This window comes from Oncorhynchus mykiss, chromosome 3, assembly GCF_013265735.2.
Source record: "Oncorhynchus mykiss isolate Arlee chromosome 3, USDA_OmykA_1.1, whole genome shotgun sequence".
NCBI classification, from domain to species: domain Eukaryota; kingdom Metazoa; phylum Chordata; class Actinopteri; order Salmoniformes; family Salmonidae; genus Oncorhynchus; species Oncorhynchus mykiss.
In genome coordinates this window covers 43,876,065-43,896,131 of record NC_048567.1, presented here as the reverse complement: position 1 = coordinate 43,896,131, position 20,067 = coordinate 43,876,065, and the positions used below count along the sequence as shown (strand labels likewise).

At 42.8% G+C, this 20,067-nt stretch overlaps 1 protein-coding gene across 1 annotated transcript; it reads right to left on the bottom strand.

The window, feature by feature from the left end:
• Positions 1 to 483: 483 nt before the first annotated feature.
• On the bottom strand, positions 484 to 19,868 carry LOC110519997 (lactase-phlorizin hydrolase). The gene is made up of 17 exons (XM_021596938.2): positions 19,202 to 19,868; positions 16,097 to 16,167; positions 15,866 to 15,949; positions 15,411 to 15,504; positions 14,545 to 14,629; positions 11,909 to 12,578; positions 11,148 to 11,799; positions 9,465 to 11,018; positions 8,374 to 8,642; positions 7,992 to 8,282; positions 7,630 to 7,828; positions 7,160 to 7,362; positions 6,771 to 6,877; positions 6,450 to 6,581; positions 5,979 to 6,202; positions 5,578 to 5,814; positions 484 to 911 (listed from the first exon to the last, which is right to left on the bottom strand). Exons 1-17 carry the CDS (start codon positions 19,803 to 19,805, stop codon positions 700 to 702), a joined length of 5,688 nt encoding a protein of 1,895 aa, XP_021452613.2. The 5' UTR covers positions 19,806 to 19,868; the 3' UTR covers positions 484 to 699.
• Between the last annotated feature and the right edge of the window lie 199 nt (positions 19,869 to 20,067).

The following is a 20,067-nucleotide window of genomic DNA, read 5'->3' as shown; positions in this document are numbered from 1 at the left end:
TCCATGACTAAGGCCCTTCTCCCCCGATTGCTCAGTTTGGCTGGGCGGCCAGCTCTAGGAAGACTCTCATGGTTCCAAATGTCTTCTATTTAAGAATGATGGAGACCACTGCATTCTTGGGAAACCTTCAATGCTGCAGAAATGTTTGGGTACCCTTCCCTAGATCTGTGCCTCGACACAATCCTGTCTGACCTTTAAATTATGGTTTAGCTGTTTAGTTGCTTGACTAATAAATATATTTTGTAGACATAAATGCCTACATTTTTTGCATTGCACCTTTATTGGTGTTGGGAGGGGGACCTGGGACTTTGTAGAATGTTACTGACTAAAATGCCTTCTGATTGCGTTGATGAAATCGAGTATATACATTAAAGGAGGAACAACTGTATTATAAACACCCAATCTAATCTAAAGACCAGAGAATCTGATAAAACAGCGTCCTCTATTGGACGACTGATGATAATGACCATAGACTGGAAATGCTTCAAAAGTTAGTCCTTTATTTCTTAAAATAACAAGCGAAGGCAACGTTTGGTGCAGACACTAATGATTCATCAGATATATAAGCTACAACAAATTTTCCTATACCACAAATAGACAGGCACTTTTCAGGTAGAGTATTGACAGATTATTTAAAAAACAGAGACAATGAGAGATTTATGTTGGATGGGGCAGAGCCTTCTCGCACTCTTTATGTGTTCAGAGTGCCTCCATCCTCACAGATTCCACAGAGGATCTGTCTGACTTCCGGTACAGATAGGTTACAGCGATGACTGAGAGGACACCCGTAACGGAGAGAGCAAAGACGCTGTAGAGGGCTATCTCAGCACTGCCCGATGACAGCTCCATACCGAGGAAGCTCACGTTCTCGACTGATAAGATAGGCGAGGTGGTGGAGGGTGCACTCGTTCCTGGGGTAAGAGAATAAATTCATCGAAATTAATTAGACATGTTCAGGTGTAAGGTGGTAAGATTGACAATCAAGAGCATTTCCCCATTCTGAACTTCCTTGTTAACAAAAAAAAGGGCGTCATTACTTTTATGAAAACGCATCACAACACGACGAGGAAACATTTAAGGAGATAGTCCTTTTGTTGCAAAACAAATACATGATTTATTGTCGCATACACGGGATAGGTGCTGTCAAATGTGTTGTTTTACAGGGTCAGCCATAGTAGTACAGCACCCCTGGAGCAAATTTAGGGTTAGCACAATAAAAATAAAAATTGTATATGTCACATGCGCCGAATTCATCCCCTTTGGTATTTTTCCTATTTTGTTGCATTACAACCTGATTTTTATTTGGATTTCATGTAATGGACATACACAAAATAGTCCAAATTTGTGAAGTGAAATGAAAGAAATAACTTGTTTAAAAAATATATATATATATATATATATAAATGGAAAAGTGGTGCGTGTACACAGTATGTATTCACCCCCTTTGCTATGAAGCCCCATCATAAGATCTGGTGCAACCAATTACCTTCAGAAGACACATAATTAGTTAAATAAAGTCCACCTGTGTGCAATCTAAGTGTCACGATCTGTCACATGAGCTCGGTATATTTGCACCTGTTCTGAAAGGCACCAAGCAAGCGGCACCATGAAGACCAAGGAGCTCTCCAAACAGGTCAGGGACAAAGTTGTGGAGAAGTACAGATCAGGGTTGGGTTACAAAAAAATATCAGAAACTTTGAACATCCCACGGAACACCATTAAATCCATTATTAAGAAATGGAAAGAATATGCCCCCACAACAAACCCACCAAAACTCACGGACCAGGCAAGGAGGGCATCAATCAGAGAGGCAACAAAGAGACCAAAGATAATGCAGGAGCTGCAAAGCTCCACAGCAGAGTTTGGAGTATCTGTCCATAGGACCACTTTAAGCCGTACACTCCACAGAGTTGGGCTTTACGGAAGAGTGGCCAGAAAAAAGCTATTGATTAAAGAAAAATATGAGCAAACACATTTGGTGTTTGCCAAAATGCATGTGGGAGACTCCCCAAACATATGGAAGAAGGTACTCTGGTCAGATGAGACTAAAATTGATCTTTTTGGCCATTAAGGAAAAAGCTACAGTTGAAGTCAAAAGTTTACATACACTTTGGTTGGAGTCATTAAAACTAATTTTTCAACCACTACCCACATTTCTTGTACAAGCTATAGTTTTGGCAAGTCGGTTAGGACATCTACTTTGTGCATGACAAGTGATTTTTCCAACAATTGTTTACAGAGATTATTTCACTTATAATTCACTGTATCACAATTCCAGTGGGTCAGAAGTTTACATACACTAAGTTGACTGTGCCTTTAAACAGCTTGGAAAATTCCAGAAAATGATGTCATGGCTTTAGAAGCTTCTGATAGGCTAATTGACATCATTTGAGTCAATTAAGGTCACAGGTATGAAAACGTAGGACACGAAAAAGAGGCCTTTCTACTGACTCTGAAAAAACACCAAAAGAAAGATGCCCAGGGTCCCTGCTCATCTGCGTGAACGTACCTTAGGCATGCTGCAAGGAGGCATGAGGACTGCAGATGCGGCCAGGGCCTAAGACAGTGCTACAGGGAGACAGGACGAACAGCTGATCGTCCTTGCAGTGACAGACCATGTGCAACAACACCTGCACAGGATCGGTACATCTGAACATCACACCTGCGGGACTGGTACAGGATGGCAACAACAACTGCCCGAGTTACACCAGGTACGCACAATCTCTCCATCAGTGCTCAGACTGTCCGCAATAGGCTGAGAGAGGCTAGACTGAGGGCTTGTAGGCCTGTTGTAAGGCAGGTCCTCACCAGACATCGCCGGCAACAACGTTGCCTATGGGCACAAACCCACCGTCGCTGGACCAGACAGGACTGGCAAAAAGTGCACTTCACTGACAAGTCGCGGTTTTGTCTCACCAGGGGTTATGGTCGGATTCGCGTTTATCATCGAAGGAATGAGGGTTACACAGAGACCTGTACTCTGGAGCGGGATAGATTTGGAGGTGGAGGGTCTGTCATGGTCTGGGACGGTGTGTGACAGCATCATCAGACTGAGCTTGTTGTCATTGCAGGCAATCTCAACGCTGTGCATTACAGGGAAAACATTATCCTCCCTCATGTGGTACCCTTCCTGCAGGCTCATCCTGACATGACCCTGCAGAGAATGACAACACCACCAGCCATACTGCTTGTTTTGTGCATGATTTCCTGCAAGACAGGAATGTCAGTGTTCTGCCATGGCCAGCGAAGAGTCCGGATCTCAATCCCATTGAGCATGACTGAGACCTATTGGATCGGAGGGTGAGGGCCATTCCGCCCAGAAATGTCTGGGAACTTGCAGGTGCCTTGGTGGAAGAGTGGAGAAACATCTCACAGCAAGAACAGGCAAATATGGTGCAGTCCATGAGGAAGAGATGCACTGCAGTACTTAATGCAGCTGGTGGCCACACCAGATACCGACCGCTACTTTTGATTTTGACCCCCCATAATGTGTTCAGGGACACATTATTCAATTTATGTTAGTCACATGTCTGTGGAACTTGTACAGTTTATGTCTCAGTTGTTGAATCTTATTATGTTAATACAAATATTTACACATAAAAATAAACACAGTTGACAGTGAGAGGACATTTCTTTTTTTGCTGAGTTTACAATTACTATTCACTGGGAATAGGCGCCAGGTGTGCATAATGAAAGTTCCAGAGGGATCCGTGACTGTACTACACCAACAGCGCAACGACACCGGCCTCGAGGGTGATCACAGGAACGCAGTGCGGGTCGATCAGGACCCAATGCAGCTGCCGAAGTTACGTTATAGTCGGATGGACCAGTTTCCGCTGCCGAAGTTTCGGCGGCATCAAACGGACCAGTAGCAGTGGCGTTGGACGGAACGGTTGTGGCGGCGTCGGATGGGCCAGTTGCAGCTGCTGAAGTTGCGTTGTCGGACCGACCCATTGTGGTGACGTCGGACGGGCCAGTTGTAGCTGCCGAAGTTGCAGCTGCCGAAGTTGCGACGGATGGCCCAGTCGCAGCGTCGTCGTACGGGTCATTCCCGCTGTCTCCCTTAATGGTTGATTATTCTGTCACATTGGTATGAATCATTCGGGAGACAGGCGCAGGAATGCATAATAGGGTTTTTTAATTTACCCAAATTACGGCGTGCCGTGTAAAGACACGTGAACAAAGACCAAACAAACACTATACAAAAACACAGGGTTGAAACCCAAACAAAAGAGAGAGGAGTACCTTGAATAAATAACACACGCGCATAATGATTAGCACACGTGACGAGACCCGTAATCATCTGCACAATCCACAATGGCACGAAAGCCAAAACACACAGCACAGGTACTCACTCACACGCACCAACGGATATAGTAACAATAATCAACTGGACACTGGTAAACCTAGGGCACACTTATACAATTACTAATCACTGGGAATAGAGGCCAGGTTTGCGTAATGAAAGTTCCGGAGGGATCCTTGACAAGATTGCTGTACACCAGCAGAACCCATCCAACTTGAAGGAGCTGGGGCAGTTTTGCCTTGAAGAATGGGCAACAATCCCAATGGCTAGATCTGCCGAGCTTATAGAGACATACCCCAAGAGACTTGCAGCTGTAATTGCTGCAAAAGGTGGCTCTACAAAGTATTGACTTTTGGGGGGTGAATAGTTATGCACGCTCAAATTTTCTGTTTTTTTGTCTTATTTCTTGTTTGTTTCACAATAAAACATATTTTGCATCTTCAAAGTGGTAGGCATGTTGTGTAAATCAAATGATACAACCCCACCAAAAATCTATTTTAATTCCAGGTCGTAAGGCAACAAAATAGGAAAAATGCCAAGGGGGTTGAATACCTTCGCAAGCCACTGTTTATCTATTAATCTCAGGACTACTTTCTCTATGGGAATAGAGTAGTAAATACTTTAGGTTTTCTGACACACAAAAAAAAATATGCCAGATATGAACATAAAACACATGTCACGCCCTGATCTGTTTCACCTGTTCCTGTGATTGTCTCCGCCCCCTCCAGATGTGGCTTATTTTCCCCAGTGTATTTATTCCTGTTTTTCCTGTCTCTCTGTGCCAGTTCGTCTTGTATGTTTAGTCAAGTCAACCAGCGTGTTTTTCCCGTACTCCTTTTTTGCTATTCTCCTTTTTCTAGTCCACCTGTTTTTGACCCATGCCTGTTTCTGGACTCTGTACCTGCCTGCCTGACCACTCTGCCTGCTTTGACCACGAGCCTGTCTGCCACTCTGTATCTCTCCTTGTGCTTTGATAACATAATGGCATCCTTTTGTTTACAATGACCACTCCACTTAAGCAGTGCAAAGTTCAAAATGGGTAAACTCCTCTTTAAAAAATACTTTTAAGGAGTTTATAAAAACCCTTCTAATCACTTTCTGTCTTTTAATATTGTGTGATAACTTTTATGGTTCGCAGGTATGTTTGTGTGATATGGTGTGTGTGTAAAACATACAGAATTATCAATCACTTTAAATGTGCTTTTTCCATCTGAAATGCACTGTGTGCAACAGTGTTGCATCCACTGAGATAGACAATGTTGTCACTCTACCTTCGGGATCGGGATTCAAACACTCGTGAGGCCCCAGAGTGGGGTCAGGGAATCCATTGCAGGTGATGATGGTGGCATAGCGGGCAACAGAGTTCTTGGCTACTCGTGTAAGTTTGGAGTCAGAACGGTTCACATAGAACAGGCCGAATCTCTCTGAGAAGCCAGTGGCCCACTCTAGATTGTCCATCAGAGACCAGGCTGTGTAGCCTCGAATATCCACCCCATCCAGCAAATATGCTGAAAAGAGAGGAGAAAACCCAAATTTGGCTCTATAAAGGTTCACAGAACATTTCATTAGGTTGTGGGAATGTTTTCCAAAACATTAAAGATGGTGTTTCACTTGTAAATTATATTTCATACTGTCAATATATAAATAGTGAATTGCTATTGTGGCATATTACCTTTGAGGACCTGATTGATGTAATTCTCATAGTAGTGAATCCTGTGGACATCGTTCAGATCCACTGGCCCTCGTGCCGATATCCCATTCTCTGTGATGATGATGGGTGGGTCGCCGTACTCCTCCTTGATGAAGTTGAGGATCTTGCGGAATCCAAATGGGGAAACCTTCAGCCAGCCAGAGCCAGAGTCCAGCCAGGTGCGATCAGCAATCGTTCCAGCGCCCCTAATACACACATTAAAATGACAGAATATTTCATTGAACTATGAAAAATATGGGTTTGGAAATGGAACAGGACTTCAATTTGAAACAAGGACGTACAGAAGAACTATAATAGATTCATAAACGATACATAGCCCTTACAGGTTGACTTCATATAGTTATATACACATCTCCAGTTGTTGATCTAACCATGAATACATATTTTCAGTCATGTCCTGTATAGTGTAGGCTCTTGTGGCTGATTTCTCACCTGTCTGCATCGTAATGCTGTAGGTTCCCATACTCAACAGGGAATGCCAGGACAGTTGTGTAGTGGTTGAACCCAAAGTAATCATATGTACCTTTGACCCTCTGGATCTCTGCAGGGGAAAACTCAGGAAGCCTGTAAAAAAAAGAAGTTCATAGCCAGTTGACCATATGTGTATCATATAGCCAGTTCAGAGCATTTTATCTGTGAATCACTAATTATTTATTTTATATTTAGGGTTTGAGTCATATAATTTCCTCAGAATGAATGCAAATTCTTCTATGGCTTTTTAAAATTAGCGCTACTAATAAACATTTATCTTGCCGTGATTTAGATAGGCCTGCTGCTAGGCTCCTCTCTCGAATGATTGTCTTCATTGTATCACTGTAGTCTCCATTGAATATAGGGTGGGCAAACCAGCCGATATAGAACTGCAACAGGAGAAAGGAACCAATAGTGTTACTGAATAAGAACATTGGGGCTTTAAAGCTGGGAAACGACAGAAGAATAATGTGGTCACTCTTCATGTAACTCTTGAGTATGATGTTTGTTTGTACCATTATTGAGGCCTTTTGTGCCAAATATGCGAAATGTGGTACATGCAGTACAGGAACTCTACATACACGATTATGTTTTACGCAGGATACTAAAGTTTCACTGATGTAGTGGAGAGAACTTTGATGACTGATGCAATGTGAAGCATTAGACTGTACCTGAACAACGCGTCGTGCAGCTTCTACGTCCTCCTGCTTGTAGGGGTTCCGTGGCTCTGACCAGTCTGAGTTGATGGTGATGGAGATAATGCCTCCCTGCTTGGTGCGGTAGTTATCGTTGTACAGGTGCCAGGCTTCGGCATGGGCTTTGATGAGGTTGTGGCCCACTATGTAGGGCAATGTGCCAGGTCTGAAGCTGATGCCTGGCCATAGAAGGATTATTGTTTTAACTGCATCCTGAAGACACTTAAATAAATACGATCTCTTTCTACAGTTCTTTTAAGAGGTCTAAATAAAAAAAATTTAGCTTTAGAATCTCTTTTTAAAGCTATTGTATTTCGAAGCTATTTAGCATATCAACGATACGATTGTTTCCTGTTACAACAGACACACGCTGAAAACAGTCAACAATTGTTTGGCAAATACAAGCCAAATGAGTATTTGTTTAGTCTGAATTAAAGAGGTAGTACCTGGGGCGGCAGCTCCATAGCCGTGGCCAATATTGGCAATATTGTAAGGCTCATTGATGGTGATCCAGAACTTCACTTTGTCTCCAAGGTGAGTGAAGATAAAATCAGCATATTCTCTGAATCGGTCAATGATGCTGTCGTTCTCCCAGCCCCCCACATCCTGCAGAGCCTGAGGGAGGTCCCAGTGGTAGAGGGTAATCTGGAGAGAGGAACATTCATGAAGAGAGGAAACAATTATTTACCTCAGGGGTTTAATGTGTCAATTCAGGTTTTTCAAAGTGCATGTGTAATTAACTCCCTTTGATATAGTAAATTACATATTATCCCAGTCATGAGCATGTCTTCATGGCCACCAAACTCACATGAGGCTGTATGTTGGCAATGAGAAGTGCGTCAACCAGTCTACGGTAGTAGTTGAGGCCAGCCTCGTTGATGTTTTTGGTGGTGCCATCGGGGAGCACCCTGGACCAGGATATAGAGAAGCGGTAGTGGGTCACCTTCAGCCTCCTCAGCATAGCCACATCCTCCTCCACCTTATGATAACTATCACAGGCAATATCTCCTGTGTCATCATTGAACACTCTAAGAGGAGTGTGAGCAAACTTATCCCAGATACTGAGGCCCTTTCCATCTGCTCTCCAGCCCCCCTCAATCTGGACAAGAGATATAAAATGACACGGTAAACATATCGTGGTGCTTTTATTGGCACTTGACTTTTCGGAATTGTTTTCAGTGAGCAGTCACCTGGTAAGATGCTGTTGCTGTGCTCCAGATGAAATCTTTACGGAAGTTTCCATAAATGGGTGTACCATCCTCCGATTGAGGGAAACCGTTGTCCCTCACGACTTGATAGTAGTAGTGTGCTGAACGTTTGGGCGTCCTGGGTCGGCTTGGGTGAGTAAAGTCCACATGGTGGAGACCAAAGCCCACTGTGTACCCATTGAGCCACTCAAAAGAGTCCATAAGAGACGAGACACTGTAACCCCTCACCTTCACACCATCCAGGTCATGGGCTAAGGGGACAAGAGAGAAGATTTACTTTTGGAAGATTACCTTTTTTTAAATTATTTTTTTACAGCAAATGTCGGAAATCCCTAGCAAAGTAAGTTGCATTTGCTTGCCCCTTGGTGTTCTGCTCAGTCTGTACTATTTCCTCAATGCAATTAGAAGGCATTATAGTCAGTGACATAGTACAACGTCCCCCCCCCCCCAAACTCCCACCACCTCTTGAATGTGAAATGAGCAACTTGTAGGGAAATTGTTAATGGGATTTATCTGTTAATTGAATGATTAGAATATTCCACCCTGAAACCATATAATTGTATGGAATTGATTAGATTGTATAAAATTATAATCAATACATGTGTAGATCTAGTCAGAATTAGGGTAAAACAATATAGCTAATGTTTATGTCTTTATGGTATTTTATTACACAGACAAGATTTTTGAGCAAAATTCGGTGCCGACCTGACTAGAGATTTGGGAAAGGACAGGGAGTACATCTCAAGGTCCCAAGGTCTTCCTAATCTTTGTCGGCTGGGTAGTGGTACAGTATGTGCGTAGGATACCTACTGTTATGTGTGTACCCATGTGCATAGGCTGTTTTTGTGTGAAAATATGTGCGTAAGAAGCCAGTATAAATAGGAATGGTTTTGTACAACAGACCAGCGCTCTCGTGAATAAAGCCTTTTTGACTATGTTAGCTGGGCCTCCGTCTGCTTAATTTCAATCCGTATCTTACAAATCCTGATGAGCAGACTGAGTAGTTAAATTGAATTGGTTTATGAACATTGAGAACACAATTCTCTTAACAGAAATATATCATTAGATCTTACCTTTCAAAGCCTCGTCAATGTAGGTTTTGTAGTAGAATATTCTGTCAGTGTCATCCACTGTGGTCTTTGAAGCCGTTGGAACTCCATTCTCTGTGACATAAATCTCTGGATCTCCGTACTCCTCCTTGATCCAGTTGAGGAGTCTCCGTAAGCCCCATGCTACAGCCCTCTGCCCTTTGATGGCAGTTGTGGGGGAATCACCCTCCTCCTCCTCTCCAATGTCCTGGTCGTTATAATAGGACTGAGGACTAAGCCTGGCAGTTACTTGACGTATCACCTTAGTGGTATAAGCATTTAGACAGAAGACATCAGCAGTACCTCTGATGTAGGCCTTATCATCATTGGTTAACGTGGAGAGCCTGGAACCTGGCAGGCCTTGGAGCTCACTCTTGTTGCCCACCTGCCACTTCATGGCGTCGGGGTAATCACCAGTTTTGAAGATTGGGTGAGCGAACCAGCCAAGCTGAAACTGCAGGGCACGGTCTGCTGCCATGACTTCCCGGGGGTTGTTGACATCTTTGGGCTCAGCCCAGTCTGCGTTGAGGGCGATGGAGACCAGACCGCCTTGGGATTTGCGGTATTTCTTGTCATAGTTGTGGTACACCGTGGCATGTGCCTTTAGAAGGTTATGAGCGACTCTATATGGTGCATCCCCAGGCTTCCTGACATTTGGTGGGATCTGCCCCAGACCATATCCTGACCAGGCAATTGTATAGGGTTGGTTGAAGGTCAACCAAAACTTTACTCGCTCCCCAAAGGTGGAAAAGCAGAAGTCACAGAAGTCGTTAAAGATCTCAACCATCTGGATGTTGTCCCAGCCATCAAGGTCCTGCAGGGCCTGAGGGAGGTCCCAGTGGTAGAGTGTCACCATGGGGGTTATGTTATAAGCTAGTAGGCCGTTAATGAGCCTGTTGTAGTAGTTAACACCCTTCTGGTTCAAGGAATTGCGCCGACCATCGGGAAAGATCCTGGACCAGGACAGGGAGAATCGGTAGGTCTTAACCCTTAGGGCCCTTATCATGTACAGGTCTTCCTCTAGTCGGTGGTAACTGTCACAGGCTATGTCACCATTGGCATCTTCGGTAGTACTGCCAGGCTTGTGGGTGAAGGTATCCCATACACTTGCACCCTTTCCGTCAACATTCCAGCCACCTTCTATTTGATAGGCTGAGGACGTCACTCCCCATTGGAAGCCCTTTGGAAAGGTGCCGTAGTGGTAGAGCTTCCTCTGGAAATTGGACTGACTGGAGAACTTCTCCCAGACAACCTTGGATCTGGAGGGAACCTCGGACGGGGGCAGAGTGGGTTGCCGCACAACGGTTTGAAACTTTGGTTCTTGTTGTGGACTTCTTTCTCTTGTATCAGAAAACCCATTTCTCTTGATAATATCAGAGTAGAAATAGGCTGACTGCTTTGGGGTTCTGGGCCTGTTAGGGTCTTCAAAGTTGACATAGTGCAAACCAAACCTTTGGCTGTAGCCCTTTGGCCCCTCGAACCCATCCATCAGTGACTGCACAGTGAAACGCTGCACGTCCACTCCATCCAGATGGATTGCTGTTGAAAGTCAACCAAAATCATCCTGGTAAACAATACTTATAAACAATCATTCTTACAAACAGTCTCAAAACACTCCTTCTGTACAGGGCTAGGTGACCCCTGGTCTAACACATTCCAGAGACTTACCTTTCAGTGCTTCGTTGATGTAGCCCTTTAAGTACTCTGTACGCTCCGTGTCATTGATAGCGTCCCCGCTGTACCCCGTGGGCATTCCATTTCCAGTTATGTAGACGGGCACCTTAGTGACATTCAGATACTCTGCAGAAACATAGTTGAGCAGCCTACGGAGGCCCCAGGGTGCAGAGTGTATCGAGTCAGACTCCGTAGAAGGCCAGGCATGGTCCACATGAGCTTTGAAGTCTCCCACCCCCTCTGGTCCAGGCACGCAGCCACCATCACTGGCATTGACCAGGCGAGAGGTGTAGTGGTTGAGCCCCAGGAAATCTGCCGTTCCGCGAATTCGCTTACTCTCTGCTGCAGTGAAGAACGGGAGTATGGCAGGCACAGAGAGGGAACAATTCCGCCTTTTCTGCTCAATCTGAGACTTTAGCAAGGGTGGATAGTCCCCATCCACAAAAATGGGATGGGCGAACCATCCCAGCATGAACTGCAGGTAGCGGTCTGCAGCCACTACATCTTCAGGCTTGGAAGAGGAGCTTGGAGGCTCAGCCCAGTTGGAGTCCAGGGCAATGCCTACTTTGCCTCCCTGGTCCTTCCGGTACTTGTCGTTGTAAACATGCCATGCTTCAGCGTGGGACTTGAGCATGTTGTGAGTCACCTTTTTTTGGGGGGGTACACAAAGGATCAAAATCATCAAAGAAATAATCATTACAATTCACAAAGTCAACAAAGGGCTAAAGGGAAAAGAGTGATGCTAGTTCTCTCACCTGGTAGGAGGCAACCACATAGTTCTTTATTCCAGGGGGATGCTGACCGGTACCGTACCCAGCATGGCTAATCACCCAGGGGCTACTGAAAGTGTTCCAGGTCCTAACCCTATCTCCAAACCTGAAGAAGCAGAAGTCGGCATAGTCTTTAAAGGCTTCTGCAATGGAAACATTGGTCCAGCCTCCATAGTCCTGGAGTGCCTGGGGAAGATCCCAGTGGTGCAGGGTCACAGCAGGTTCTATACCCGCCTCTATCAGCGCATTGATCAGGCTGTCATAGTAAAGCGCACCTTTCTCAGAGTGGCTCCCCCAGTGGCCAGAGGGGAAAACGCGGGCCCAGGAGATAGAGAACTGGTAGGTTTTGACAAGTAGACCTCTCAGAAGATAGACGTCATAGTCGACTTTATGGTAACTGTCACAAGCCAGGTCTGCAGTCTGATTCTCAAAGACTTGGTGCTCATGGCCAAAGCGGTCCCAAATGGTCTCACCCTTCCCATGCTCAGACCAGCCACCCTCGACTTTAAAGGACTCACTGGAAGTGGCCCACTGGAAGCCATCAGGAAAAGACTCATTCAGGAAGATGTCCCGCTCAGAAATGGTCTGAGTTCCAAACTTATCCCACACTCTCTGGTAGTTTACTGACAGTGCATCCCCAGTGTGATCTGAAAGACTAGCCGAGCAAGAGAGGTGAAGGGCAACATTAAATACAGTGCCGTTAAGAAAGTATTTACACCCCTTGACTTTTTCCACATTTTGTTTTGTTACAAAGTAGGATTAAAATGGATTTGCCATTTTTTGTCAACAATCTACACAAAATGCTCTTATGTCAAAGTGGTAAATAAAATACTAATATATCTTGATTAGATAAGTATTCAACCCCCTGAGTCAATACATGTTAGAATCGCCTTTGGCAGCAATTACAGTTGTGAGTCTTTCTGGGTAACTCTATAAGAGCTGGATTGTACAATATTTGCCCATTTCTTCTTTAAAACATTCTTCAAGCTCTGTCAAGTTGGTTGTTGATTGTTACTAGGCAGCTATTTTCAAGTCTTGCCATAGATTCTCAAGCGAATTTAAGTCAAATACATAACTTGGCCACTCTAACATTCAATGTCATCTTGGTAAGCAACTCCAGTGTATATTTGACCTTGTGTTTAAGGTAATTGTCCTGCTGAAAGTTGAATTTGGCTCCCAGTGTCTGTTGGAAAAGAGACTGAACCAAGTTTTCCTCTAGGATTTTGCCTGTGCTTAGCTCAAACTCCTTAAGGCCTTGCCTATGACTATGACTTGAAGATTTGCCCAAAATATAACGTTTTGTATTCATGACCAAAAATTACTTTCTTTGACACATTTTTTGCAGTATTACTTTAGTGCCTTGTTGAAAACAGGATGCATGCTGTGGAATATTTTATATTCTGTATAGGCTTCCTTCAATTTGCTCTCTCACTTTTGTTAATATTGTGGAGTAACTCCTGTGTTGTTGATCCATTCTCAGTTATCTCTGTCATTCTGCCCCTGAGCAAGACATTTAACACACTGTTCCCCGGGTGCCAAAGACGTGGATGTCGATTAAGGCAGCCCCCCACACCAGAGGGTTAAATGCAGAAGACACATTTCAGTTGAAAGCATTCAGTTGTACAACTAGGTATCCCCTTTCCCTTTCCTTTTATCACAGCCATTAAACTCTGTAACTGTTTTAAAATCACCATTGGCCTCATGGTGAAATCCCTGAGCGGGTTCCTTCCTTTTCAGCAACTGAGGTAGGAAGGGCGCCTGTATTATTGTAGTGACTGGGTGTATTGATACACCATTCAAAGTGTAATTCTACCAATAGGTGCCCTTCTTTTGCTAACCATTTGAAAAAAAAACACAAAAAACAGCGTCCTCTCTGGACAGCTTTAAAAATAAAGTAAAAATATGTTTGATGTCTTCTGTGCCCATATGAATAACCCCTACATTGCCATACTGTTTTTGATCTTGTCTCAAGAGGACCACAATGGAAATAAGTCCCAGACTTTAATGTGTGTTATCCTCAATGATTTTATTATTGTGCATGTATGGCTTTTAAGTTTTCTGTGTTCTTGTTTTTTTAAATGGTCGAATTAATAAACTAAACTAAACTGAGGGACCTTACAGATAATTGTATGTGTGAGGTTCGGAGATGGGGTACTCATTTAAAAATCATATTAACCAATATTTTTGCACACAGAGTGATTCCGTGCTATTTATTATGTGACTTGTTAAGCACATTTTTACTCCTGAACGTAACTTGCCATAATTAAAGGGTTGAATACTTATTGACTCAAGCCATTTAAACTATTCATGTTTTATTAATTTGTAAGCATTTCCACTTTGACATTATGGGGTATTGTGTGTAGATCAGTGACACAAAATCTCAATTTAATACATTTTACATTCCGGCTGTAACACAACAAAATGTGGAAAAAGTCTAGGGGTGTGAATACTTTCTGAAGGCACTGCAGATACTGTACATACAGAGGTATGAATTCACACTAAAATACAAAAAAGACAAAAGGTTAATTCAGACTTTTTATATTCCATTATGCTAATAGTAGACTATTTGATCTATTACTACATTTCCAAATAGTGCATGTAAACAACAAGTGGATTTGTACCTATTCAGAGTGTCCACCAAATCCAGCTCCTCAAACAAGTCAACCATGTCACATCCCAGAATTTGCAGGTCCCCATTTCGCAGAACTGTAATGATTTTAGACCACACACAGGGGGTTGTTCTTCAAATTCCTCAAAAAATGATTTGATATGAACATCGGGTTACATTTTATATGATCTATATTTGCAAAATCCATAAAGGATATATTAATTATAAAGGGTATGCTCACAGTTTTAAGTGAGTTGGTAATTGAGACCGCTAGACTGGAGGTGGAGGGTTTGAACACTGTATAGCTTCAAACATTAAACTGAACTGTAATTTGATCTCATCTATGGTAAATTCTTGCATGCATAGTAGTTACATTTAGTAGTTACATTTCTCCAGTCATATACCTGAGCTGTTTACCAAAGAAGTGGTGGGATAACCACTTTGTTGTTGTTCCAATACTAGATTGCCCTTTAACTAGCTAGCACTTTGCAGCGTACTCCGGACCATGATAACAACAAGTCAGAATTTCATAATGCCTTTACAATCAAATTGGACTATGACATTTTATATTGGATAACATCTTTGTGGAGATAACATCAATACAATTATGGTCTCTGGCACTGTAACTACTACAAATCACTCTCTTGATTTGAATCCACCATCTGGTTTTGGAGATGTCATCACCGACACGTTTATTTGACAGTGTAGAGATGTCTATAATGTGACACTAGACTTGAGTATGGGTGAACTGTCTGTAAGCAAATGCAATTGTAACCATCGCACTGAGGTTGAATGGTATGATCACACAAGACACCAGTGATTAATCTGATGGTCTACAAAGCGTGCGTGTGTACATTTATGCAGCTTCACATGATTTACCTTGCAGGATGTTACCGAGTGGCTGGAATTGACTGAAGGAACAGCCTTTGATATTCATCTTGTAAATCACAATGGGTATCTGACCATTGGCCTTCTAAAACATGACAAAGGGATCGTCATTCAGGGGCTGGCTTTTATGAGACAATTATGAGTTGCAGATGAATGGTTGTGTGTTTTCATCTAAATTAGAGAAATCATATTAGGACATTCTGTATTCAGCCTCTTCAACCTTCAAACTGTATATACAAAATCTCACATTATTCACAGTTTTCCATTTTGGGGTAAAACATTATGAGTTTCACACACAAGGTTTACAGTAACTTACAAGGATATTGGCAATTAGACATTTAATAATTGATGGTAAGATAAGACAGTAATAAAATACACTTTCATGTGAGGCTCTTTTCTTCCTTTCATTAAGACACACTTTATCAGAGAATGGAAGAGTAAACTACCTGTAATCTTCTCAGCTCCTCTGCCAGGTTTGATTTAGAGGTGCAGTTGTACTCAATTTGCACTGACAGGAAATCTAGGGACTCCTGAATGGGAAATATGTTATCACCATCACAGCAATACAGTGGGTGCCTTGGGAAAAGTATAAACCCTGTGCAGGTTTCACATTTGCTTTGGAGTCTGACATTGTGACACATTCAATTGTCCAAATGTCAAAGGTACTGTACCCATACCTTAATGGCAGCCTCGCTTTGGTAAAGGATGGAAACATCACTGGCCCTTACGCCAATCGACACATGGCCGCCTGAGAGGAGAGCACAGAATAGAGGGCTGATGTGTTATAAAAACAGTGACAATGTTAGCAATCCAGTTCCATGGGAGGACCATCCTCCTCAGATAAATTTTATAAAATGTTTTAATAGTTATGTTAATTATATAAAAATGATTAAAATACACTGTTTTGCAATGAAGGTCTACAGGAATTTCAACAACACTGTCCGGGGTAGCACCATGGTTTAGCCGGAGGACAGCTATCTTCCGTCCTCTGGCTACATTGACCTTTCATAAACATACATGGTAATTATGACCACCTCCGGGGGACGTCTTCCAACCAATCAAAACTTTTGCAGTATAAACTGACATGTTCTCCATCCAATCATATAATTAGTATCAGAGAATTAACATTGTGAGTTGTATTGGGATTGTGCCACAGATCATTATGGGGGCTCTATGTGTTGAGAAGCTTGGTGACATTGTTGGATAGAGATTAAGAGTAAAAGGTAATAGTTGAGCTTTTTAAAAATATATTACTCAATTCAAAATAGTTTTTTTCAATTTACAGGAGACGGAGGAAGTATATTATAAATTTATTTCTTGGTTTTAGAACTTTATTTTGTGTCCAGTTAGTGATATGTATTTAAATTTGCCTTGCTAGCTAGCTACCAGCGCGAATGTGGAGATTTCTCCGACAGAATGGTAGAATGGCCTACGCTGCCGACAATGTTGTCGACTTTTTGTTGAAGAACCCCTTTCATTCTCTGGGGTACACGGTGCAAATTAAAAGTGAGGGTCGACCTCTGCCTGAGATCAGTTTCATGAAGAAGGATGAAAAGGTGAGGGCGTTCAATACCAACTGGTATCAAAAGTATAGCTGGTTAACAAGGAGTCTTTCACCAAGCCAGCTGTATTCCTGGCCTGGCCTGCTTTTTGGAAAGTCTGAGCCTTGGCCTAGGCGATAGATGGGTACAGTGACCTGAAGAACATTGATCGTTCTGCAGGCAGCATATAAATGCCCACATCAGATTCAAGCTTCTGGGAAAAAGCTGGATCGATCATGATGATGGTCTGCGTATTCAACGAGAAAGTTAGAAAAAACAGGGATGTTCTCAAGCGGCTTAAACACCACTGTGTTTTTGGGCATGCAATAATTTGCTTTTAGAGGACACTACGAGAGGGAAAGTTCTACCGACAAGGGAAACTAAAATCAGCTTGCAGAGGTAATTGTGCACATAACAATACTTTACTTGCTGAACTTATAGAACCTTCGACTGTCTTCTCTGGGATGTCGAAATCAATTTCTGAATGATTTGATAGCTTCCATCGCGTCATCCATTATCAGACTCAGCGTATTTTTTCGCGTGCGCTCAAGTAGGTTTTCCACTTTCCTCCGGAATTTATTTAGCAAAGATAAACACATAATCACTCCGGACAGACAAAAGCAAAAACTCATGATTTAAATGATGCAGCAATTTTTCAGTCTGATTAACCGTAGGCTACTAATAAGAGCAGATGCATACAGCCTATGTGCGCTGTCCATTTCGTCAGGGTAACTCATTTGATAACGTTGTGTATTTATAGTCCATTTGTGTTTTCAGGCGAAAACGTGAATGTGATCAAATTTGGTTTATATTCAAACTTGGGCTGGCTAGGCTGCATATACGTTTTCAATCCAAAAGTAACTGGAATGAATCATTCAACATAATAGTGACGACAGATTTGAGTACATTTTTTACAAGGCCTAAAGTTGCATAGAACTGCATGATGCAAACATGCATAAAGCAAGCTCAGCCCTGTGAGTTCTATTGTCTACCAGTTGTTGTCTCTGTGTCTGGGTAGAGGAAATTCCCTTCCTAATCTAGTCTAAATATAATTAATATGAACAAGGATAAGGTTGCTGCAGTTTGACAGGGTTTTCACAAAACTGGAGTTTTTTGTCTTCCCAGAAAAAGCCTGCCCTGCACTGAAGCCTTTGAACACCTCAACTCAGGCATTGGGTCCTTCAATCACTGCTGTGATCCCTTCCAAACACTGTGTAAGTAGCCCTCTCATTCCCCATACTATTGTACTATACATGTCTTTATTAAATGCTTTAGGTTAAAATAATTACTCTGACGATTTTTGAAACACATTTTGACATCTCTGTGCAATCATCGCCTACATGAGAGAGAGAGAGAGGGAGAGAGAGAGAGAGCGAGAGAGAGAGAGAGAGAGTATGCAGTGTTTCACTTTTCCCCAGATCCTAACCTTTGCTATCTAACGGCATTCACAACACTTGGCCAGAAATAATCTCTCCTGATAAGGAAAACAATATACATGCAAACATGAATGATAGTACTAGAAAAGTCAAGGATGGGACATAATTGAGGCACAGTCACTGACCTCTTTCACATCTGGTTGACCGATATTTTGTGAAACAATTTTTTACAAAATCTGTCTAAACCTAACGCCGCTTTGCTATGAAAACTTGTCGGTTCCAAACAATTCAAACACCTTGTAGCACTAAAGATCTTCATAAGAACCCACATACTGTAGGAGTATTTATTGCGGGCGACAGGTGCAACACACCACTGCATTCTTTACCAGAAAGTAGGCTGGCCCTCTTTTATTCATAAAGCTCTTTAAAAAATTAAAAAAACTCCCACTGTACCTAACAGCATTAATAACCTTTAGATTTAGGAGTTGCCATACCCTGTCTAAGGGATGGCTAACTCTGGAAATCCATTTGGTCTCCTCAGTTAGGTAATTCAGCTTTTAGTTTCTTTACACCCCATTGTGCCATAAATCTACAGAGTTTAGTACAACTGGATGTACTAGTGCCTCTCGGGCAGTTCAAAATGTTGATTGTGGACCTCTGCTGAGGAACGTGATTGTTTTTCTTAACTGTGTTTGTGATTTTGTGTCTGTATGTGATTGTATTTTGTAAATTGTGTGCATGCAGGGCTCCCTTGCAATTGGACTCTTTTAAAAATAAAGGTAAATTAATTGTTATCTCTGTAAACTGTTCCTCAAAACCCTGTGAATAATGTACATCTTCTACCACATGCTAATTAAGGGTTTACCTTGTCCAGGAAACAGGTGATGGTAGAGGTGGTACACGTCGGCGTGGGCATGGAGAGCGTGTTTCAGCTGCAGATTCACCTCATCCCGCAGCTCTTCGATGTGGCTCAGTGTCACCCAAGAGTGTGCCAGTTCTCCATACGCCAGAAAAACAAATTCAGCATATTGCTGAAATACATCTAGCAGCTCTGCGCTTTCCCAGCCCCCATACCTGGATCTCAGGGCCTCTGGTAAAGCAGAGCGATGCAAGACAACAAGTGGTTTGAGGCCTACTTCCACTAGCTGTTCCAAGAAGTTCCGGTAGCAAGACAATGCAGGCTGACTGGGCTGGCTGGGGTCACCTGTGGGCAAAAGTTGAGCCCAGGACAGGGGAACTTTGAAATGAGTTACTCCCCGACTCTGGAGATACTGGAAGTAGGCCCTGGAGCCCAAGGGAAGGGGATGACTGCAGTCAAAGGCATCAATGGGTTTGGTGCTCAAGTCCATCCTCAAGTGGTTGGTGAGAGGGCCTGCTAGAAGCATAAAGTCCTGTGGGTCATCTTCCTGACACAGACAGCTATAGAGGCACATCAGGTACAGATAGAGAACCCGCACCAGGTTCTTCATCTTGGTGGTGGAAGGTGAACTGCACAGTAAGCCTTTTATAGCAATGCTGTTTACTGTATTGAACTCTTGTATCGTTTATGTAATCATGCTAGATAAACGCATGTCAGTTATATTGCAGTTGTGTTTATAACTTCAGGGGTTTTGGCTCAATTGCAAAAAAATATTTGTTTCCTCCCCTTCATCTGCACTATTTGGACAGTACTTGATAGATATACTGGAAGCTCAGACAATCTGGATCAAGCCCTCATAAGGTGTAATTTGC

Coding starts and splice junctions, on each gene's coding strand:
- LOC110519997 (XM_021596938.2), bottom strand. CDS start 19,805: ATGAAGAACCTGGTGCGGGTTCTCTATCTGTACCTGATGTGCCTCTAT. Junction 15,505..15,865: donor AGGAGCTGAGAAGATTACAG/GTAGTTTACTCT, acceptor GTCATGTTTTAG/AAGGCCAATGGTCAGATACC. Junction 6,203..6,449: donor CAGCATTACGATGCAGACAG/GTGAGAAATCAG, acceptor TGTGTGTATTAG/GGGCGCTGGAACGATTGCTG.